The 24,572-nt window shown below is 38.1% G+C and overlaps 2 protein-coding genes across 2 annotated transcripts; one reads left to right on the top strand and one right to left on the bottom strand.

The window, feature by feature from the left end:
- Positions 1 to 319: 319 nt before the first annotated feature.
- On the top strand, positions 320 to 859 carry LOC145779729 (THAP domain-containing protein 1 A-like). The gene has a single exon (XM_082591366.1). The coding sequence runs from the start codon at positions 320 to 322 to the stop codon at positions 857 to 859; it is 540 nt and encodes a 179-aa protein (XP_082447492.1).
- Positions 860 to 9,273: 8,414 nt separating this feature from the next.
- On the bottom strand, positions 9,274 to 24,237 carry LOC145779728 (uncharacterized). Its single transcript, XM_082591365.1, has 8 exons — positions 23,807 to 24,237; positions 23,076 to 23,193; positions 22,330 to 22,458; positions 21,093 to 21,149; positions 20,742 to 20,912; positions 11,000 to 11,134; positions 10,044 to 10,167; positions 9,274 to 9,790 (listed from the first exon to the last, which is right to left on the bottom strand). Exons 1-8 carry the CDS (start codon positions 24,235 to 24,237, stop codon positions 9,639 to 9,641), a joined length of 1,317 nt encoding a protein of 438 aa, XP_082447491.1. The 3' UTR covers positions 9,274 to 9,638.
- Between the last annotated feature and the right edge of the window lie 335 nt (positions 24,238 to 24,572).

The following is a 24,572-nucleotide window of genomic DNA, read 5'->3' as shown; positions in this document are numbered from 1 at the left end:
ATCGGTTCTGGTAGGTCACAGTTTGAATTGAATAAACAAGAGGCAAGCTTGGAGTCAACATTTTAAACTGTAAAAAAGCGTTGTTAAAAGAGGTGTAAGATTTTAACGCTTAAATCTAAAATAGCTACAACAACTGCATGGGACTATTAGGCTATAGGTTCTCGTACGTCGTACCTACTAGTCTGTAAATATTGTCGGATTTTATAATTTAGGAATGCTAAAAGTTTCTATAATCTGTCACAGTGTAAGTTGATTTTAAGTTAATTAAGTTATCTGCAAATTTATTCCGTTCATCGCTCATTTTTAAAATCTTGTCGCGATGGTGAACACGTGCTGTGTACCGGGATGTAGCAGTGGCTACAAGTCGAGCAAAGAAGACAAGCCCGCTTTATTTAAATTCCCTGCAGATCCGGATATTCGAAGAAAATGGGTTGCAGCTATTCCACGCAAAAACTGGACTTTAAGTAAAAATCATAGAGTTTGCGATAAGCATTTTCATGCTAATGACTTTCAAACAGTTTCCTTTGATAAAAAGAAAAGACGAAAAGTAAAGCGAGAAACCACCGAATTAGATCGAAAACGGCTAAAACCTACTGTAATTCCAAAAGTGTTTCCAGGACTTCCTAAATATTTATCATCAGCTCAAACTATCAAACGATCGTCTACGTCCACTGCAGCCGAAAGAGCCGAGAAACAAAACGCAAAAATAGAAAAAGAAAATATGGAGTTTTTAGCAGTCGATGAAATCAAAGACTTTTTTGCACTTAAGAATGAACTTCAAAAAGTAACACTGCTTTTTGGATATGTTTTCAAAACTGAAGAAAACCAAATTTCTTTTTACCTGATTGACAATGACTAAGTTGATTGACTAAGTTGAAAGAAGCCCCAAAATTGCTTGCTTCAGTGCTTGTATTTGACAACCTGACTGTTTCGGCCTTTTCGTCATCTTCTCGCTTGCCTCAAAGTACTTATCAACACTTGCTGCAAGGCAAAAACATCAAAAGCTTTTCTGGTTTGAGCAATCTATTAGCGCACTGCCAGGGATCTCTGAAGTACGGGATGACTCACTTGTTTTTGCCCCGGACACTAGTAGGGTAGATTTTCGAAACCCTGCAAACTTGTTAATGCTCTCTTAAATTAATGTTCTAAGAGGTCAATACATAACGCTGATCCACCACATTTATTTTTTGATGTTTTGAGGGCAACTTAACTCACTTCGTCAGACCACATTTTAGAGATTATCACAAGTAGCCTATATTACCAATAAACGGTAGCAAAGTTGGCTTCCAAATACAATTTACAGCAATAATGATGTAACAGTGAATGCGTGAAAGGGAAAGTTTCTTCAAATACCGGTACTACACTAAAACTAGACCGTTTTAATTTGATAATGACATTTAACACATCCAACCTTTTTGGAGCAAAAGGCCACGTTTCTTTAATAAAAATAGTAAGGTGGTGTGGATAATGGATAGCCTGAACATAACAATGCTTGGACATTTCCGAAAAGGTACAAACAGTTATTGTAACTGTTCACCGGATTCGTATCCCAGTCGGGTCAGGCCAGAGACTTCAAGTATGAACATACATCAAATATCACAAGCATACAAAGTACAAACAACAGAATTCAACGTAACACGTGGGTCAAGCAATCTACCCACTATTGTGGCTCTGCTTAAACTGATGATTGCAAAGGATCCGACATTAGTTTGCCAGACAGAACATACTGGAAACTGTGTTTATCTTGCAAATGCCGAGTTAATTCAGGGAGTGCCCCCATAGTTTGTATGCACGCTGTGAAGGTTTCGGTTGTAAGTCCAGATCTATGAGATGCTTGCCATTCTTTTAAGAATTGTGTTGCTTCTTGCAAGTATGCCAATGCTGCATGATTTTCACCATCTACTACCTTCAATCCTTCATCGCCATATACCTTTGGTCTCTTTTTCTTAAATCTACCAAAACATAACCAGAATTATTTTGTGTATAATATACTTTAGTAGACACTAATAGGGATATACCAGACCTGGATTTTGAGTTCTGGCCAGATTGAAAAAATGCTTTTAAAACCATAACTATTGTGTGACTGTTCTTAGCGACAGTACCTATTTAATTCAGAAACAAGACTTACCTTTATATGGTGCTTTTACTGACATGATTTTCCATAATTATGTTGTTCACAAATTTCACGTACCGAGCAGTCTGCATGAATGGAGGGTAGGTGCTGGGATAGTATTTCAAACCTCTGGCAGTGGATTTACTGAATACACCTGGAAGGTACATTATGGTATAATATACTTTCATTCATGAAGCTCTTTTGAATTGTTCACATCAACAAACTTAATGGATAAGGAATTTAATGATTACTAATTAATAATTATATAGTCATTCAATAATTAATCATGCAGTAAAAAGAGCACAAACCTATTCATATAACCAGAGGTTGTCATTTACCAAGAAGGCTTGACATTAAGCTGCTATCTTACAAAACTTAAGGCTTCACAGTAACCGCTATTTTAACTAACAATACATTAAATTATGTCTATGTACAATATAAAGTTTGTTATAAGCTTATAATTATTAGTGAAATAAACAGGTAACCAAGGTATAACAAACATATCTACTTACCTAGAGCTTGTTGAGAAGTTCGTGCTATACTGCTTGGATTTAATGATACTTTCTTCAAGCTGTGGGCTATTTTCAGAGTCTTATTTTCTTCCAGAGCATAGGCCTACAGCTTCTTGATGTTTGAGAATTCAGCACAACAGGCTTCACCCAATATTTGTTCATGGCCAACAGTGGGAAGATACATTATTTTCCTGTTAAGAAAGTTGTTGTACATGTTTTTGAAGTTGTGTGTAAAGTCGAATAAAATAAACAAACGTTCTCCATTCCGTGTTGGGTGATCAATGCTGTGTGACAAATTCCCATCACAAGGTCCACAAAAAGCTTTCTAAAATATATATATATAATATACATACACCAGTAGTTAGTACAGTTTATAAATTACCATAACACAACAAACTAACTCACACAGAGAAAAAGAGCATTAAAATTATGCTTATAACTGTTATCATCGGATGATGCTATGTATGCACCAGACATTAAAAGCAGTGCAACACACTGCTTTGACAAAACCAAAATGCCAAACCACACTGGAATCATACCATATAAACACCACACTCTAGAGGATAGAAATTCTAGATGCAATTAAACTTTTTAACTCCACATTTGTTATTTAAAACTCCAAATCTTTTCACATACTGTATGATATATACATTATGTATATATACAAATGCAGTGTCACTAACAAGCTCACTTTTGCACAAAGCCGGAAGCAAATGTGAGTTGCTCATAGGTTTTTGTAAAGAAAAAATGTTACCAAGTTAAATCATTTTTATCAAAAAATTTCAAGCTCTACATTGAGATTAAAGACAAAGAGTATGGTGAGATTAGCAACAACTAACTGTCATTAGCTGCCAAAGCAAGCTAATTTCTTGCACACCAAAAATGTCAATTGCCTAAACAACAATTTCTTAAATGCTGCACATGTATCAATATAAGAACATATTTTAGCTTACCTGTTGCAAACATGATTATCTGCACATACAGCTACATGCTTTAACTTCCATACTATCAGTAATAATTACTGATGCCAGCAACTGTGGAGCATCAACAAAGTTCCCTGAGCATTTCATGTAATGAAATTGCATACAATTGTCTTTCTTTATTGCAATGTACCCACTTATCAATGATTCATTCTTTATTTTCTGCTGGAATGATGCAAAATCATTAAATGTTTTCTGTTGTAACAGATCTTCACTCATTTTTGTTATTGCTGCATTTTCTAAGTTAAGTCTTGCAGATGCAGGTCGAGATGGGAGCCCAGGTGTAGATAAATACTTAGGAAGACACAGAAAAACATGTGGAACAGCCATAGGTTTAAAACGTATCCGTTGCAGTTTATCAGATTTGCGAGTAATCTTTCGACTCTTTTTTGTATCATGAGAAGTGGTAATGAAATCATCATTATTGAAATGTTTTGCACACAATCTATGTTTTTCTGTTGGATTCCAATCTCGACGAGGAATTGCTCTAATCCACTTTTGTTGTAGAATTTTACCAGCTGGAAATTTGAACTGGATTTTTTCAGTGGTGGTTGGTTTAGTTGTTTTATATCCAGTTTTACATTTTGGAATACAGCAAGTAAACACCATGGTATCTAAACACTTGCATAACAGCACTATCCTTAGTTGTATATATTTATTTAGACATTAAGCAAAAATTATTAACCTAATAAAATCATGTAAAGTAACTGATAGGCTAGTGATATAACGTACATTGAAGGCAGTGGCTATTTGACCGGCTCCGGTCTTTTAATCTGAAATACTATTTGACTGGTTATGACGTAGGCTATTCTTTTTCTCTTTCAAAGCAAAGGACTTTTTTCTCTTTTCAAGACAAAAATTCCTAAGGTATGTAGCCTGATAGGTAAAAGGCAACATTGCTGATCAAAAGTTTACAAAATTATTAGGAAGTTTACCAGAACTGGAGAAACGGTACGGTACCCACCCCAACACATGTTTATTGCTGATGTAAAAGGGATGACCATGACTACAATCTATGCTTAAAATAACCTGTTTGTACCAGCTAGTGAAGTAATAATAGTACTTGCCACTGAAACAGCTAGACACAGATTTAAGTTAGCCTGAAAATCATAAGCTTAAAAGTCATCTCTCAGTCAGTAGGGTAGCAATTAGTCTTCAGCTAAGTCTCTTAAAACGAGAACCACCACGTTATTGCTTGTACTCATATGTAAGGAATACCATCTGTTATAATAAAGTTACACATCATGAGGATTCATCACTTGCTTGCAAAAAACAGACCACTACCGACCTCAAAAAATCACATTCATAATTCTCAAAAACGTGTGAGTTTTTTTTACCCTACTAGTGGCCACTAAAACACCGAAAATTCTCCAGTGAGCGGTCCTGGTATTCTGAGGTCCCTGGCGCACTGCAAAGCTGTGGCTGATAAGAGCACTTCCACTAGTGCTGCTTTTATTGATGTAGCTGTTTGCGCATTACAATTAGACTACATCAGCGTCGTGGCTGAAAGAGGTGAAAATGTAGCAAATGCTGCATTATTTTATTTCATAATTGAACAGTTGCAACTGCTGTTTAAACCAAAAGAAGGTCGGCGATATTCTGCTACAATAATAACAATGGCCTTTTTGTGGCAATTGACCAGTACATCGCTATATAAAAAATTGAAAACTGTTTTTCTTTTGCCATCCTTGAGCACGCTTCGCTCATATTCCAGTGGACGTACCGTTGAGTCTGGCCAACTAGACCTTCCATACTTGAAGCAACGGATTTCTGATTTGACAGAGCACGAAAAGTTTGTCACTCTCTTAATTGATGAAGTCTACACAGCACGCAGAGTCGAATACAGCAATGGAGCTTTTGTAGGAATCACTGAAGATGGAGCTCCTGCTAAAACGGATCTTACATTTATGATTCAATCTTCATGCTCAAAATTTCGTGATGTTGTATGTCTGATTCCTGTAAACAAACTGGACACAAAACTACTGCACTTTTGGTTTAACAAAGTGATGGCGGCCCTTAATGATTTAGTATTTGTGGTTGCAGTTTCTACAGACAATCATGTTTGCAACAGGTAGGCTGTGTTTTTTCTATTAAGTTACTGGTTGCAAGACTGTGTTTCATCATTTTCAGCATTCGTGAGTTATTGTAAACTAAAATTGCTTTGTAGCAATAGGCTGTATTTTGGCATTCGCATGTGGTTTGTTTTAAACAAAATAACGTTTGTAAAATTAATACTTGTTTACAGTCCTTTTCCTCGGATTTTACAAGCGCCGCTGCTTGCACGCATAGTGCAATGTCGTAGCGTTGATAAATTGTTAGCAATTTTTATCAGATCTGAATTCCAGATCTGGCGCTCTGTATGAAAATGTGTTATCACAGTTGTGTTCTTGCTCTTTCGGTCTACATCTTGTAAGACTCAAATCTTGTTTTATGTTAGGTTGTTCTACTTCACCTACAGCAAGTTCCACTCTGTGTATCAAGGTTTATTTCTAGTATCTTGGTTTTTATTTTTAGTAGTTTGCACGAAGTTAAATAGCCTACAACATTACCGTGCACAAATACGAGAGTTTTAACAAATAATCATGTAGTTATTGTGGGAAAGAGCCAAGCAGGATCTTTTGGAAGTACGGTACTTATTCTTATGTATTTTCTTTGTCGTTATAGAAAGATGATGGTTGATTTGTGTGGAGGGGTACTCAAACCATTTATCGATCATCCTACAAGGTCTGGCGAAAAACTTTTTCTTCTGTTTGATTTCACGCACAACTTCAAGAACATTTTCAACAATTTTATGTCTAAATGCTACATGACGATACCAAATGCAGGTTTTGAAAGTGTATTTGGAGAGTCGTGCCATGCCAACTTCAACCACATTAAACGTCTTTACGCAATTGAAGAACACAAATGTTTAAAAGTTGCCCACACCTTGAAGAAAGTTTCGCTAAATCCAAGCAATGTGTCACGAACATCTCCGCAACATGCTTTGTGTAAGTCGCTTTTAAAACAGTTTTAATTTGCAATAGAATACCTAACGTACAGCATTCAATTCCGTTTAACTATTTGTTTTCCGTAGAGAAGATGGTGCATGTGTTTCATGAAACAGTAAAACATGTGCTAATTTTTGTTGATTAGCCTAACTCTTATCGGTTACAACTACAAGTCACATGTAAGAAGTACCTGTATGCGTTTGTATACGATGACACCTGCTGCTGATCGCAGAACTAGAATTTGTGCAACTTTTACTGACTGTAAATTTTTTGTTTAGTCTTGTTTTAATTTAAAAATTATTACTTTTCAGGTGTATTCAGTGAGCCAACAATCACTGCCTTGGAGTATTATGCGAAAGACAATCCAGACTTTTTGGGGACTGCTCGATTTTTAAAATTTGTACTAGAGATTTGGAAAATAATGTCCTTGAAAACGCCGAGCAAATGTGAGTTTGAAAGTGACAGTACGGTTTTAGTTTTTGCTAGTACATATATATCTTACGCTTGCAAAGTTCAATCTGCTAGCAGTAGAAATGGTTGATTACTGTAGTTAAAACGTCCACCTCATGTATGGAATGCCCAAAGTTCAATTCTCAGACTAAAAGCTCTGGCATGACAGAAAACGTATCTGTGTTATGATTTTACATTATGTTGTGTGTCTGTTTGTTTGACCTCTGCAGTTATTGTTTCATGTAATGACCTGCACAATGTTAAGCACCATCGCTTCCACTAAATTTAGCTTAATTTGAAGAATTATTTCAAAATGATAAAGTTTAACTGAAAACTATTAATTTATTGCAAACTCAAAGCCTCAATCATTTGTCTCTTTGACCTCTTTTGACTTGTCTGTTTACGTGGAAAATATCAGGAGTGGTTGATTTTTGTTAATACTTATTATAAGTTGAGTTTCAAGACTTTTATACTTATATATTGTGTAAACAATATTATGTTGATGTTTTTGTATGCAGGCTACAGAAAAAGGGATGCCGCTTGCGAGCCTTTTCAACTGACGCAAAGCGAGTCGGACAGCAGGTTCACTTTTCTGAACACGGCTGCCAATATTTTGATATCTTGGAAGCAATCAGACAAAGCAGGACTAACTAAAGAAACTTTCTTAGCATGCATTCAAACTATTCAAGCAATGGTGTCTCTGGTTCAGCATTTAATACTCCACCACGACTTTCTCTACGTTCTCCCTGGAAAGATTTGCTCCGATCCGATTGAGGGAAGATTTGGGTGGTACCGCCAAGTTAATGGTGGCAATTTTTTCATGTCCATAAATCAACTTTTTCAAGCTGAGAAAAAAATCCGTTGCTTAAGCCTAATCGAAAAAGAGTCCATTTTCAAGAAATCTAACCTTGCTCTTCAAAGTGAAAATACACCGTTACATGAGGACTATGTTGAAATTACGGAAGACAATTGGCTTTTGGAATTTTTTAAAACTGCAACCATAGACAAAATTTCCGAAACAGATTCTTCCATCACATACTACGTGAGTGGATACATTGCCAGAAGTGTATCACGGACAAGGAAATGCACCCCGTGCAAAGATGTGTTATTTCAAGAAAACACTGATCCATCCATAACCGACGAATGCTTAAAAAGTAATCCAAATGAACTACTTGCGATGGCAAATCGTGGCGGATTATCGGTACCAACAGAATACTGTTTTACTCTCTGTAGCTTTGCGAACCAGCTGTATGCCGCAGTAATAGCAGATGAGCTCATTCGGAAAAAGCTGCTTGCTACCAGCAATCAGCGAGGTTCATTTGTTGCAGCTGCTGCCAATTTGCAAAGGACTCAGAGTCTTACAATGTTTTATTTTCGCAAACATGTACTTCAGGCCATAACAATTTCGATTTAATTTTAAGAGTCTCATTTAATTGCTTTGCGAAAAATGAACTGACACGGTTGAATCGTGTGGAAATTGAACCACCAGCAAAAATGTCTCGTACTATTCGCAAACTGAACTCCAAAAGTGCTAAATAAACTAAATGAACATTACCCCATTTTGTGTTTCAATTCAACGCTGTTTATCTATTTGCTGTTTAAATTAATATTCTTTTATATTTATGCACTTTTGCATTTGTAGCAATGTGTTTTATCTCCTATCGATGTAATAAATTGTAGGAATATTCATCTAAATTGTGAATACCGTACTTAACATTCATTTCTCTGATGTTTAAATTGCTGAATTTAATGTTGTATACTGCTTTATTAATTTTGTTTTATCTGGTGTGAGACTTGAACCAGTGCCATTCAATCATGATCTTGAAAAGCAAGCGTTGAACCAGCCAGTCACTAAATGCATGTTGAGGAACATTTATTCTTCCTTAAATGCAATGCAACATAGTCTGATGCAGTAACCCTCCTATTGTCCACTTCAAAACAGAGTCAGCAATCCCGTTGTTCTAGATATCCCTGAACAAAGTACAATAAAAAAATAAAAATACCTTAGCCTGAAGCTGTAAACTACAAGTTGGCTTAAAAGAACGGTTAAACAACGTTGAATATCAATAATGGACTTTGTAATTGCTCTGCAAGGTACAGTACAGTAGCCTACGCCATTACTGCTGCCAGCGATTTCAAAACAAACTTTTCTTTCATATTATTCTCATTGCTCAAACCGAGTCATTGGAAATCAACAAGTAATCCAGCTTGATGTTGCTCAAGAAATATGAAATGTACAATGAAATTTTTAGCTTGCGAAAACTGTATTCCTAACATCATTTGACAGAGGAACATAACATTGGACATATCGAAAAACTAAAAGCAACTCCAAAGACAGCAAACTTCACTGCTCACAGATTTGTAAGCAATGTGAACATACTTACTACTTATTGCAAATTTGTTTCGAAGCCGATTAAAATTAATTGTTTTTGGCAAAATATTAATCGTTAGAAAAAGCGTCAAGATTTTGTCTAAGCGTCTACTTTTGTTAAATTAATTCTGGACAATTGCAAAACATCGTATCGGCTTTACGTCAACAGGATATACAATAATGAAAAACCAAAAAAAAGTAGGCTAATGCTTGGAAGATAACTCTTCAAGTTGGAATGCCTTCATCGGAACTGTCATTTGTGTCTTCGGATATTGATCTTCGGTATGCTGGAGGAGGTGTTCGTGGAGGAAACGGGAGTCCACCAACATCCATAAGATCTGTTTGAGAAGGGAGTTGGCTTGTTGTGTGAGGAGGACCTGCTAAACAACATCAATAATTCTAAGTTGAAATAATCATCTGTTTTAAATGTGAATCTTTATGTGTGGGGCTTTCTTGCTGGTCTGCTGGTTATGGTGTTGTACTTCAAGTTAGTAAGTTAGATCTGGTTCGAAACCCTTTTAGGTCATACAATAAAAACCATTCACACAAATCTTGGAAGTTGGCTATAAACATTTAAATAAAGCTTTTTTCTGATCTTAGATAGTAAATAACTGTTTCAATTAATTTTACCTGAATCGGATACTACGTCATTATATTCTGGTAACGGAACAACCACAGGGGGACGATGTTGTCCAGTTATTATATTTGCCTCAACATCTCCTGTCGGTCCAGTTCTGAAGAACACTGGAGCTTCCTGCAAAAATTAGGGTGATTTTTTGTTAAAATAGTTGACTTTACGACGTGATTATCTATAATATTATAAGCCATAAATTTGTAAGAAAATTCAAATTTTGTACAAACATTTTTGAAAAAGAGCTTCTCCACTTTGTCGGTTTAATGAATAGGGGAACAAATGGCTACTATCATTGGGTGACCTGTGTTGTCACCTTTTCTGAGAGTAGTAAAGAAATAGCCTCTTAGCTCCACAGTATAACAAATAAAGCTTAAAACAGATCGGATTTTGTTATGCTTGTATTGATAATGTTTTTGTCGTGTCCAGGCTTGCGCCCGGTGGTTGAAAATTTAGATTAAGTGGAAAGCAAGGAAGCCAATCTTCGTGTCCACCTTCAGGCATGTCTTTAAGTGTCCTGCCACAGCCACATGCTCTTGGGCGGTGTCGAACCGGCCTCCTTTCGATTTCCGTTCCAGGGCTCTCACCACTGGACTATGTAGCAGACGTATTGATAAGTTTAGTATTAATAAGTATTGATAATAATAAAAGATGATAAAGAAACAAAAGAAGGTACAGAAACGAATTTCATAATTCAAGGACTTGGCAGGACCGTTGACAGGATAATTTGGGCCCCGTACTAAGGTACTATCAAGTTATCCTCTTCAACTTCCAAAGACCTATATTCAGGGTGCAAAACTAGAAGGCTACCAAACCTTTGTAGTGAAGTAAGCCAGCTGAAATAATATAAAATGCATTTTTCTGAAATGTAACCTTAGAGTTTGTGTTTTAAGTATAAAGCGTGACATTGGTCACAAAATTATTGCACTAATAATTTCATTGAGAAATATTTTACCTGAACAACATTGACATCAGGTTTCGAGCAGCACCGGAAAAGAGCTTGACCGCAAACAATGGCGCTCGCTATGGATATGACGGCATCAATTAGACCGAACGCCAAAGAAATACCCGCAAGAACAGTTACAAGCTTCTGAAAATATTAAGAGAAATATCATAAGTAATGAAGCAGTAGATGTAATAATGATAAGGTCTGTGGGAGCACTATCTTGCGCCCCCTCTTCGAAATCCACAAGTAGGTCATGGTGAGTCCCATTCTTAGATTCAAACATCGGGGGACAAGAAGATAAGGTTCTGAATGAACTGAGCCTTCGGCACTTAGGACAATAGGGTGGCCAGTTCAAGGGTAGTATTATTTCTTTTATAAACTCTAACAAAATAGCGTAGATTTACTGGTTTCGTTGATTTAAAATAGTCATTCCAAGTGATGATCGGCAATCCAAAACCTATCGTGCAGCTAAAGCTATGAAATATCGAGCTATTGGCACTTTTGTTATTTCAAATAGTCAAAAAACGTTGGACCAAATAAATATGGGTGGGCCCCTAAAAAGAAGTGGGATTCTCGGCTGGGGGCTTTAGAAGCGGTAAATACAGCCTTATGTGATTTAAGCTATTGAATAACAAGCTTTTGTAGCAGTGGTTGCACACTTTTTCTTTTAAATTTCAAATGGCCAAAAAACATTAAATAAACTGAAATGAGTGGGCCCCGGCCCGGTCGAGAGGTACAGGGGGAGGTTAAAACGGCCCTGATAATGATAAAGTCTTTGAAATGAATGCCTCTCAACATCAATCTGAAAGAAATTTCCAGTCAGACACATATCATCTATCGCCCGCGGACCCCAGTTTGGGAACCTTTAGATTCTATCAGAATAAACTAAACGGAAAAAGGAAATACTAAACTGTTTTAGAGTTTTTCACTGCTTGGTTGGGCAACACAGTAAATTGCAAAGACAACAGTGTAACCAGGGCCGTGGTTACCGCCCCTCGTACCCCCGGCCAGAGGGGCAACGGCTAATTAGGAACCCCACTTATTTAGTCGATCTAATGTTTTTTAACTGTCCACAGAATAAAACGATATTACAGTAGCTCGATAATCAATAGCTAATTAAATCATGAAAGGCCGTTGTTACGGCCAATCTCTGTACAAATCAAACGTCATATAAAACCGTTCAGGTCTACTGAATCTTACGTCATGGAAAATGCTAGAAAATGTGCCAAAATTGCACCATCGTTCATGGACTTGTGTCAAACCTGTTTAAACCTGTTTCAGTTTGAAACCTGTTCAAACAACAAATATTGCATCAGCCTCTGGAGCAGGTGTTTGAATGACTTCATAATTGTCTTGCATTATTGCGTCACAGTACTGCATACGTGAATTTGAGATATTGATATCTATTCTGGTCATTCGTGAAATGGTTGCTTGAGAGTTAGTCGCACATTTAACTGTTTGCTTAGTGCTTGCTAGCTGGACAAAAGTTCCGTCTTTTATCCAATTAATCTGTTCTGTAGTGACAGTTTTTAGAGGTGTACGGCGTTGCATCTCGATTTCGATAGCCGCGGGCTAATTTTTACAGAAATACAATTCTCGAATAGACGTTTCCTGAAGAGTGTTTCTTGTTCGGTCATTGCATGCAGACGAAAGGATTTGGGAATTTTACGTTACAATTTTCCCACGAAGAGATTATGGTTTACCGCTGTGACCATAAAAAATAAAAGACGATTTTGTTAGCTGGTAGGCCAAGAAGCACTTGAAGGCATAAAAAAATAAAGGACGAAATTTGTTGGTTGGTAGTCTACACTCTTACAGAAGCAAAGAAAAGTAAAGACATTTCTTCTCAGTTTGGTACTGAAGAAAAATAACTTTGACTTTCATTGGCAAGAAAGAAGATTAAAGGCAATCCATCTGTGCTTGAAGATTGAAGTGGAAGAATCCAAGCAAGTTTTGTGGACTTTAGGACTTCATACTCGTACAGCTACGGTATCGTGCATTTAAATTCTTTTTTGTATTTTTACGGTCTTTACAGTTAAGTTTTATAACTTAATTTTGTGTGTTTGTGTAACTTAATTTTTTAATTGTTAAATTTAGCCCCAACATTTAATATGTCTAGACTCGGTGGCGACAGGGACTCGGCCGCCGTCGACTCGACTGAGTTTAAGCCTGATGATGTTCTTTGCGGTCGGGCAGGCCATTCTGGGGAGGGACCCATTAACGATGAGGCTAAGTCAGTTCGAGAGGCCCGGCATCTTAGACGGGATATTTTGACTCAAATTGGGGAACTTTCTGTAGCCCTAGGTTCTTTGAGTGATAAGCAGGAACTGTTAATTTTTAGATCTAAGTTCTCTACTTTGGAAGAGGATTTACGGCATTTCCATGCTCTTTTGACTAAAATTTTTAACTCTGCAATCTTGGCAGAACTTCGTGATAGGGTAGATCCCGAATTTAACTCGTTGAAAAATAATTTCGAACAAAAAGTAAGTGAGTTCTCAGATATGTTGGATGCTGACATACATCCTGAGGATAGCGCCTCAAATGTAAGCACTAGGATGTCCGAGAGCTCGTCACGGATAGTTGCACAAATTAACCTATAGTTAAGACGAGAGGAGCTCCAGATCCAAGCTGAGGCCGAAGCAAGAGCTGCTGAGGCCATCGCAAGAGCTGAGGCCATACGAGCTGAGGCTGCCGCGAGAGCTGAGGCCGACGCGAGAGCTGCTGAGGCCGCACGAGCAGAGGCTGCCGCAAGAGCTGAGGCCGAAGCGAGAGCTGCTGAGGCCGCACGAGCAGAGGCTGCCGCAAGAGCTGAGGCCGAAGCGAGAGCTGCTGAGGCCGCCGCGAAAGCCGAAGCTAGAGCTGCTGAGTTCGCACTCAAAGACGCTCAGTTGAGGGCCGAACAACGTAAAGAGGCAGTTTTAGCTGAATATCGTTCTGAGTTGGGCTCCCGGCGTAGCTCTAGGAAGGGCTCTTCTAGGCATTCCAGAAGTGAACATCAATCGCAGTTTAATTTACCTAACCTTTTCCAGACGCCTGTTCAATCTGTAAGTGGACCTGTACAATCCACATGTTTTCCAGCTGTTTCAGGAGGTCTCGGGGCCGCGGCTAAGGGTCTTCCGAAGGCTGTAGAGCCAAGGTCTGCAAATTACAACCGAACTCCTCCCCCAGAGCGTACAGGTCACGGGGCCGCCATTAGCAGTAATGCTTTGCCTCCTTCAAAGTTTTCTGCGCCGCCAGTTGTTGATCGCCCAGCTACACGTAATTTGGGTGGTTGTGAGAGGCGTATCGTGTCTCCTGATTTTAACGTGTGTGAGGATCGTGATCGGGCTGAGCATGTGACTGAGCCCACTCAGCCCCTTAAGGGATATAGTTTGTCTCCTCCCGCTAAATCGTGTTCTCAACAACAGGATTGCTTTTTTGAATACCAAAATAGTAGGACGTTTTTTGATAAGGCGGCCTTGATTGGTTACGATGGTAATAATATGCCATTTATCTTCTTTAAAAATCGTGTTACGGCCTTGATGGCAGCTTCGCCCTTTAAGGGAACTCGTTTAACTTTGTTACAAGCAGCTTGTGTTAGAACAGCTGCGCAAACGATTGCTAATTTGGTTTCCGACACTCCTGGCTTGTCAGAGGAAGACAGGATAGAAATGTCGTTAGCTCGCTTGTCCCAGCGTTTTGGGGTTCGTGGAGGTCTTTTCGCCGAACCGGAAATTAGAAAGTATCGCTATATGGTAGCAAATTGAATTCAATCTCTTCCAGTGATTTGAAAGAGTTTAAAGATGAATTGTCGCAGTGTCTGCTTTACGCGCAAGCTTATGGTCAGCGTGACAAATTGGAAGGACGTTTTGTTTTGGATTTGGCTAAGCGACTCCCGTTTGATGCTAAGCAGCGTTATCTTGACTTTTTAGGTGATCAGTATGGTGGCACTGATGAGCCTACTTTTCAGAGTTTGTTCGGTTTTGTTGTACGGGAGGAAACGCGCAAGTCGACTGATTTTAGCATTATGCTAATGGGCGATTCTGGTGAGTCGCAGCATTTTAAAAAGTTTGGCAAAGGAAAATTGCCTTCTTGTCCGGTTAGGCAGACGTCGGTAAAACCCCATGATAATGTGATTTCAGGGAGTTCGCAGTACTCGACTGCTGTTGGCGCACCGCGCAGTGGTGTGGCCAGACGTAGTGACATACCGGCATGTTTTTATTGTTCGTCACGTGGTCAAGTTGAATATCATTTTTTGTCTAATTGTAAAGAATTTTTGCGCTTGACACCTAAAGATCGGAGAGATGTCATTGTGAAAGCTGGCAAATGCTTGAATTGTTTGCGCCAGCATATGGTTAGGGATTGCGTTCATGCAAACAACTGTCGTAAGTGTGGTCCTAACAACGATAGGAAACACTATTTTCTTCTGCATGATTTTTATGTGACGTCACGTGATTCTCTGGATTCGGTCGGTAAAGATGATGCTGGTGCCAGAGTTCCTGTGCGTAATGTTAAGATTGGAAATGTTAAAGCAGCCTTTAACCGCATTACTGCTGCTCGTGTTTTGAATCCTATGACTGGCAAATCGAAGTTGGTGTATTGTCAGCATGATCCTGGTTCGCAGTTGACGTTTGTTTCGAGTGATTTGGTCTGCGAGCTTGGCATTAAACCGTATGACAAAGTGTCGTTTAAAATGGATACTCTGGCTGGTCAGAAACCTACTTGTGCTGAACTTGTTAAACTCAACATTCAGTCGTTAGAGACGAATGAACTGTTTTGTGATATAACTTCGGTGGTTAACCCAGCTTGGGCTGACGATGTTAAAACTTTACCGCATAAACAAGATTTAAGTGGTTTCCGTCATTTTCATGACGTGAATATGTTTCATTGAATGATTGTAGTACTGTAGATGTACTGATTGGCAACGACAACGCTTATTTGATGTGGGCAAAAGAAGAGCGTGTTGGTGAGCAGGGCCGGATTTAGCTGATGGGGGGCCCGGGGCACTTTTAGATCGGGGGGCCCCCGTGCAAAAAATTTTTTCGCGCCTACGGCGCGAAAAACCACCTCTACGTCTACAGTAGCATCAGTCCAGTAGGGCAAGGGCAGGTTAGTTGATACAGAAGGTTAGTTGATACACCACTAAAAACGGATTCCAGAAAACGGATTTTGTACAAATACCGCCACCAACTGGTGAAGAATAATGATTGAGTGGTGACATGATGATTTCGCTGTTATCCAATTTCAAGTTTGTAAAATAATGCAAAATGTTCAAAAATTGAGTTTTTTTGTAAATTATTTCAAATTTACAATTCAGTTAATTCTTGAGTGTTTGAAAAACGGTAAAAGATTAACTTATTGGCGACAGGCAGTATATAGGTGTATAGTATCATTGCATAAATCAAATCATTTTAACCGACTTAGTTAGATTGATGGCAGACACATTTTTGATAAAAGTAAGGAAAAGGTTAGTTGATACATTTTAGCCAAGGCTAGTTGATACACTGTATCAACTAAACTGCATTCATACATTCAGTGACCTGCAATATTTCAACCATATTTTCAGGTAAAATAGGCCTACATGTGAAACTCTGTAAATTGGTTTGGAATTAGTTGTTGAACTTTTGAGCTGTGTGTAAATGAAGCTGCAGAACCTGTGAACTTGACAATATCACAGAATTAGGCTAACAAGGCCTCTTTGACAACATGCCCCAGTTTTATAAAAGAAAAACTGATCGATGCAGTGGCGTAGCCAAGAATTTTGAAAAGAGGGGGTTTTGACTGCCGGCGGGCGAAGCCCGACGGCGTCTTTGCCAAAGGCGACACCCAGCGACGGGGGTCTGGGGGGCCTCCCCCAGAAAATTTGAAAAAATTACTTTGATATTCGTGCATTTTGAGAGCATTTTCAACAAAGATGTGGGTATAAATATTCCTGTAAAATGGTGCTGTCCGGTGGCATAGCAAAAAGATAAGATCATGTTTTCTTGGGCATTTTTTGGTAATAAAGCTGTCTCTATGTTTTCTTGTTAATTCCTGGCTGAGATATTTGAATGTTTGGTATTGGCAAAACTCGCTCTTTTGATGCAGTTTCGTTTAAAATTAGGCAAACTTTGTTTTAGAGACATAGAGACTGAAAGCACCATTCTCAATCTCGTGACGTCACACGAGTGCCAAAGGGAGTTGTAACCCCCCAAACCTCTCCCCCCCTCCCTTGGCTACACCACTGGATGCTACAGATCAACTGAAGACTCTCTTACTGTACGTTGTAGGCCTACGTAAACCCTGGCTGTCATAAGAATTGACAATTATGTCAATTTCCAAATCTGTATAACAGATTGACGTTAGGAAGAACATCCGGATGTAAAATATCTTTATCACATTTTACACTAGATAACACTATAAGACTGCAGCACTGTCATGGATTTTGGTTAACTCTGACCTGGCAATATGGTTCTACTATCTACACTACAGTAGTTTGAGTATAAATATTTCAAAAGTAGCCTATAAAGTATATTATATTCTCAGTATAATTGAGGCGTATTTTGATCGTATCAACTAGAAGTTCCATGTATCAACTAACCTCATAGGTGTATCAACTAACCTTCCTGGAAGGTTAGTTGATACAAACCGGAGATGTATGTTTGAATGAGTCTGAACTGATAACCAGTGACATCAAACAGACTAAACTTGGGGGAAAGTTAGCCCAACAAACGAAGTTTCTTTAGCACCATAAATGGTGTTTCTATATCCAACAGTTTTAGTAAAATCTCACTAAATGTGAAAATTGTATCAACTAACCTGCCTTTGCCCTACTGCACAGCATTTTGCAGAAACTTTAAAAGCCAAAAGGAAAAAAATAACACAAAATCACATTTTTTTCACATAGGGGGGCCCTTCAAAAGTCGGGGGGCCCGGGGCAACTGCCCCCTCTGCCCCCCCCTAAATCCGGGCCTGTTGGTGAGAATCGTAGTGAACCGCATGCTTTACTCACTCCTCTCGGTTGGTTGGCTTGTGGTGGTAAGTCACCCTTAGTTGAAAGCGTTGCTAAAGTGTGCAGAGTGCAAACGTCTTCAGAGTCGGATGTCATCTCTAGCTTTCAACGTAAAATTGAGTCTCGTGATATGGAAATAGCAGACCTGAATAAAGTCATTCAGGATTTGACTTTGCAAAATGAAACCTGTGAATTGTCTCGCAATGACATTTTGGCTAGAGAACTTGTTGAACCGAATATTAAGTTGAAAGATGGTTGATTTGAGATACCTGTTCCGTTGAAGGAAGATATTGATTTACCTAACAATTTTGTGTTGGCGTCAGATAGAGCTGCTGCTTTAAGGAAGAAGGCTTTAAAACAACCTGAACTTCGTGATTTCCTTACTGACACCATGAAAGATCTTAAATCTAATGGCTATATTGAGCGTGCTGGTGAAGCAGGAAATGTCAAGGGATTTGAATGGTATTTACCATACTTTGTGACGTCACAATTAAAAAAGCGCATTGTTTACGATGGCAAGTCTGAATTTCGAGGAACTTGTGTTAATGATGTAATGTTTTTGGGTCCTGACTTGTTAAACCCTCTGGCAAATCTCTTGGCCAGATTTCGGCTTGAAAGATTTGGTTTCGTGGCCGATATGACCAAGTACTTTTTTCACATTTTGGACTCTTCAATACGTAAGCCCAATTTCATTGAACTGCTTACGTACACCAGCAGTGCTGTTCGGATCGTGAACGAACGCCCTTTGGTTCCTTTGAGTGACGACCCTAGGGATTTTACTGTCATCACCCCTGCCTCACTTTTGACCCCATACTTAGACCCATACTGTGCTGTTGGGCAACCACATGATCGTGACCAACTAAGAAGGGATTATCGGTTCAATTTGTCACTTTCTCAGCAGTTTTGGAGCAAATGGATCGATTTTTACTTGCCAGGTCTTCAGGGCCGGAAAAAATGGCTGAAAATGGCCGAGAATTTGGAGCCTGGTCAACTTGTAGTGGTGGGTTCTCTCCAAGACATTGGTAAACGTGGGAAGTATCAACTTGGGAGGGTGCATGAGGTAGTTCCACAAATTAGGAAAGGGAAGCCTGTGGTTCGTAGAGCCAAAGTTGCCGTCTGCAACTATGATGAGAGTACGGGGAAAGTGAAAGTAGACTACGTGTTGAGGGATATTTCGTGCCTCGCCCCCGTAAAGAACACCTAAGTGTTAGGGTTTGAGCTTGGTTTTGTCTGCGGTGGCCGACCCTTGTCTGAGCCCGGAACAGTCGGTTATTATCGCAACCATTGTATATAGCGTCATTTTAGCGTGTACCTATGGTACCAATTTCATGTATCGTCGTGTATTATTCTTATTGTTGTTCATTCTTTGCATGCCCTTTGTATTTACGTATTAACTTAAACGTGAGTGATTTAAACAATTTGTGTATCATGTGTTTTTATTCATTGGCTCACGATTGTCCTTCAATTCTTTTTTAGTTATGCCATGTTAGACTGTCATAACTAAGGGCCGCTATGTTACGGCCAATCTCTGTACAAATCAAACGTCATATAAAACCGTTCAGGTCTACTGAATCTTACGTCATGGAAGTTGCTAGAAAATGTGCTAAAATTGCACCATCGTTCATGGACTTGTGTCAAACCTGTTTAAACCTGTTTCAGTTTGAAACCTGTTCAAACATGAAATATTGCATCAGCCTCTGGAGCAGGTGTTTGAATGACTTCATAATTGTCTTGCATTATTGCGTCACAGTACTGCATACGTGAATTTGAGATATTGATATCTATTCTGGTCATTCGTGAAATGGTTGCTTGAGAGTTAGTCGCACATTTAACTGTTTGCTTAGTGCTTGCTAGCTGGACAAAAGTTCCGTCTTTTATCCAATTAATCTGTTCTGTAGTGACAGTTTTTAGAGGTGTACGGCGTTGCATCTCGATTTCGATAGCCGCGGGCTAATTTTTACAGAAATACAATTCTCGAATAGACGTTTCCTGAAGAGTGTTTCTTGTTCGGTCATTGCATGCAGACGAAAGGATTTGGGAATCTTACGTTACAATTTTCCCACGAAGAGATTATGGTTTACCGCTGTGACCAGCCGTATTTACTTCTTTCCATACCCCAGACTGGTGGCCTACTTCTAAATAGGGGCCCACTCATATTCATTTCGTGAAGCGTTTTTCGGCTTGTAATTTTACAATTTTTTTTCCATTTTTGTAAAATTGTTTCACTCGCTTCGCTCGTTCAACCACACTTCGTTCATCTCTGAAATATTGGGCAAGCAAAGTTGGGGATTAAGGGAGTGCAAAGTTTTTTGTGTCAAAAAAAACTAACAAGCAATATTTCGAAGTAAACACTGCCCACTCAAATAGCCTAGTTAATTGATAATAATTAAATTGACAAATTTCAATATGAATCGAGATAGGTTATGAAGCGAAAATGTTATCTGTGAAGGTGGGGACACCTCAGGTAAAACTTTCGAAGTATTTTTTAAGAACAATCGCTAAAGGTAGGGGCCCACACTAATGGACTTAGGGTAAGACGAGATGGTGTTCACACGGCCCTGAATGTAGCAATAGCTACAACCAAGAACAAGTGCAACTAGGCCTACAAGTAAGAATAATAAAGTAGGCTACTCTACAGAAAGTAGGCTACACAATGATATGAATCAACAATACAAACAAATTTAGTTTCAAATCGATTTTTACTTTACGATTTTTACTTTAAAGAAAACAAGTTTTACTTTAAATTTACAGTAGACACGTCACACCTGTGTGCCTTCTTACCGCTTCATTGCACTCCAACGCCTCACTGTCCGGTTTGCTCGCAGCTTTGTTAGTTGCTGAGGCATTGGAACAAGACTCTGTTGCGTACCCCGTGACGTCAGGAGCAATGAGAGATGACAAAGCGATTGATAAGCCCAAAGATATCAGGCTGAAAACGCCAAAGATGATAATCTGGTACAAAAGACATCAATCCATCTTCAATTAAAATGGAAAAAACTAATGTGAAAACAATTTGCAGGCAATTTAATGGAAGTCTCGGTAACTAGGCCTTCCTCAGTGCTTCATAGCCTTTACAAGTGTGCGAAGCTAATAGGATTTGAATATTCAACAAATGCGTAGGCTATTACTCACCGTTAGTTGCCTTTTGCTGTTTATTGCAACCGAACCTGTTACTGCGGTCATCAAATACTGAAAAAAAAGAAGATCTATTGCAGGCTTGTGACGCCCAGATTTAGAGCCGAGTGAAATAAAATTATACGGTAGATAAGGAAATATTACAAAAGTAGTATAATAATGTGGAGTAGGCTGTTCACCATAAGATAAAATTTCGCTTAAAGTTTATTCTTTTAATCTAAAAGATTTGACTGTTTACAGTGAGTGTTATGTCAAGTCAAATGAAAACAGTCGTCACGTTCTTGGACCAATTGAAAACCGATACATTTCGGGATTAAAAACTTCACATATTTTCATGGAAAGCTAAACATAAGAAGCCTATGACTGTAGACCAGCGATTCTCAACCAGTGGGCCATGGCTCACTGGTGGGCCATAGAAGCATTTTGATGTGGGCCACAGACATATTTGAAAAATTGAAAGATTTATTGAAACATTTTGTTTCATTTTTGTCACTATAGTCAATTTTACACTTGTGTGTTTGTTTAGTTACAATGAATGATGCTGCTGTTTTTAGCTACAAAGTGGCAATCATCATTCTAATTATTTAACATGCAGCTTACATCAACTCAGTTTTACAACACTTTGTGATGCAATAGACTAGTTTGCGGTTACAATTAAGCCATCTTTATAAGCGGTAGCCTTGTTGAACTTCTGCAGATCCGCTTTTTAGTACGTGCAGCATTTTATTTTGTGGATTATTTTGGGGAGGAATTGACAATACTTGAAGCTTTAAGTTTGATGAAAATTACATTCAGTATATACATCAATTTTTGATAACAGAGAAGAAAAAGGACAATGTGTATTAAGTCGTAAAGTTCTTAGTCACCATTCATTGAGGCCATCAAAACTGAAACTTCACCTGGAAAAAGTTCATCTTAATTACAAGTATGAAGATATGAATTTTTTTAACGAAAAGAAGACAGTGTGAAGCGTCAGCGCCTGGATTCAACAAGGAGATTCCAGCAACATCCCAAAGGCAATGTTCTGCTGCTTTTGTTTATAAACCTTTTTTGTAATTTTTTTCTTCCATAAAAACTGAATGGGCCACAGAACTTTTATGCAAACAAAAATGGGCCACGAAAGAAAAAAGGTTGAGAATCACTGCTGTAGACCTACATCCTACGGCTGAACGTCTTGAAGTAGTTAATGAAAAGCTTAAAATCTATTGAATTTTGTTAAACAAAAACAACTCACGATTGCTCCAGTCCAAATTGGCATTGCGGATCGAAGATAAAAAGGAAGATAAGCCCCATCAACCCCTTCACTAATCCCAAAACCACAAACTAGCTCTAGGATGCCACATACGATCTGGCCGCCACTGAGCTACACATACGTTCACGTAGGATAATTATAATTCACTCTAGTGTAATGCCAACAATTTTTAAATATATTGTATACATAAAATAAACATAAAACATAATATAAGTTTCCACAAACATGATAGCTTAAATATAAGTATAAATTTGTTGAAAAATGATAGCTTAAATTTTCTATTAAACCTATTCAAAAATTCAAAAAATTCAAAAAAAAAAAAAAAAAAAAAAAAAAAAAGAAAAAAGATTTTTAGAGAAATACAGTAAACTAAAAGGAAAAACATCTTACAAATTGTGTTCAGGAACAAAACGAAACGTATTTTTTCCGGTACTCATGAACGTAAACGGCTTGATTGGTAAATTGTTTTGCACAGTTTCAAATTTTCGAGAAAACAAAATTGCTTTTTTTTTAAATGAAGCAATACGAATAGAAAAAGTTTTACGTAGAAACAACATAAACTATTTCAAAATAGAAGCAACAACAAAGGCCAATACTGGGTTTAGACTACATGGTCTTAGTAGACCAAATAAGTTTACTGAGATACAGATTATACTTGACAGATTGTGAAATAAACAAATCAATAGAACTATATTGTATATCAAGATTCATTCTGTAGTTAAACTTACTTTTGTTGCAATACCTGACTTGAAGATTGTGTTTGCTGGGAAAGTAGTGCTCACTAGCGCTGATGGTGCCGGAGTGAGGTTTGAAAAAAAGTTACCACTATCATTTTGCCCAACGTTTCTGAAAATTAACACTGAAAAGTTGACTGTTGATTATGTTTCTTCAAACATTTATTTGGTAACTTTGAAGGTGAATCAATGAAGATGCCAAATCAGAAAGTATAATGACGTTTTATCGACGCAATATCACATCGTGTTCATATATCTAAAATAAGGTTTTGCAAGTATGACGTTAAGTTGCGTTTCGTTTCTGCGTTTCTGCAATGCTTGCATTGCGTTTCTGCAACTATTTTCATTTTCTGACGTTAAGTTTGTATGACGTTAAGATTGCGGTATTGTAAACTATTAATTAAAACGTAATCTACAAGAGACCCCACAAGGCGATGAACATTTTACACCGAAAACACCGGAGGCAGGCACCAACTATTGGAGGTGTCTTTGTGATGTGTGGTAGAGAGATATGTTTCCCACAAACCAGGTCGAATGTTCAAACCAGCATCATTTTTGCTTATTTTGTGCTACAATGTGGATCGTCGCCCTTTAGCTAGACCTGCCCTGCCACCTCACAAAAAAACTTTTATTGTTACACCACTGGTTATCATAGAATCAATGGATTTATTTTAGAAATTCATATTGTTAAAATACAAATGCTATTTTTCTGTTGCATAACCTACCTTGGTGCGTCTGAATTCCTTCCTTCAACATGAGGAACTTCCATGTTGGAATTTTCACTGATGGCCACAATATCATCAGTATTGACACGCGGTAACATTACCACTCGGTTGGGACTGGTAACTGTTGACGTTTCAGTCAAATTGTTACCACTTTCAGAAGTTCTGTGATTAGATACTGGCGCTGAGGTTTCATCGGAATCGGATTCATCCTCTAAGGATTCTGCACTGATTCTTGAAGTTAAAGTGGTTGGAGTTTCTTCACTGGAACTCTCTTGAGTTTTACACCTTTTATTTTTTTGTATCATTAAGCTTATTGTCTGAATGCTATTGTTATTATCATTATCGTGATTATTATCAACACTGCCTAATCGAGCTTCCAAATCATCTGAATTATCTGACGTTTCATCTTTTCGATGATTTTCTAACGACATTCCTCTTGCATATGTTCTTCAAACTTGTTTTCAGATAATTCTTTGATTGTTTGGTAACGTTTTTGTAATTGAATATAGAATACCGCAAGAGAATAATTCATTATTATCCTAGTTACCTGCGGAAGATCAAGTAAGAAGTGAGTTAAAGTTTTTATAACAGGAATAGGCTACATGTAAACTGCTGTTCGTGCGGTGTGTCTAAAAATCGTGTACGGTAAACAGTTGAACAAAACTTTATTTGACTTAAATTGAATACAAACTTTAATATCGTCCTTACATTGTCTTAATTTACGTATTTGCACTGATGGTAAAACCTTGAAGTCTTGAATTTTACC

This window comes from Aplidium turbinatum, chromosome 11, assembly GCF_918807975.1.
Source record: "Aplidium turbinatum chromosome 11, kaAplTurb1.1, whole genome shotgun sequence".
Lineage (NCBI taxonomy): Eukaryota > Metazoa > Chordata > Ascidiacea > Aplousobranchia > Polyclinidae > Aplidium > Aplidium turbinatum.
The sequence above is the reverse complement of the archived record's forward strand: the minus strand, read 5'-3'. Positions and strand labels throughout refer to the sequence as shown.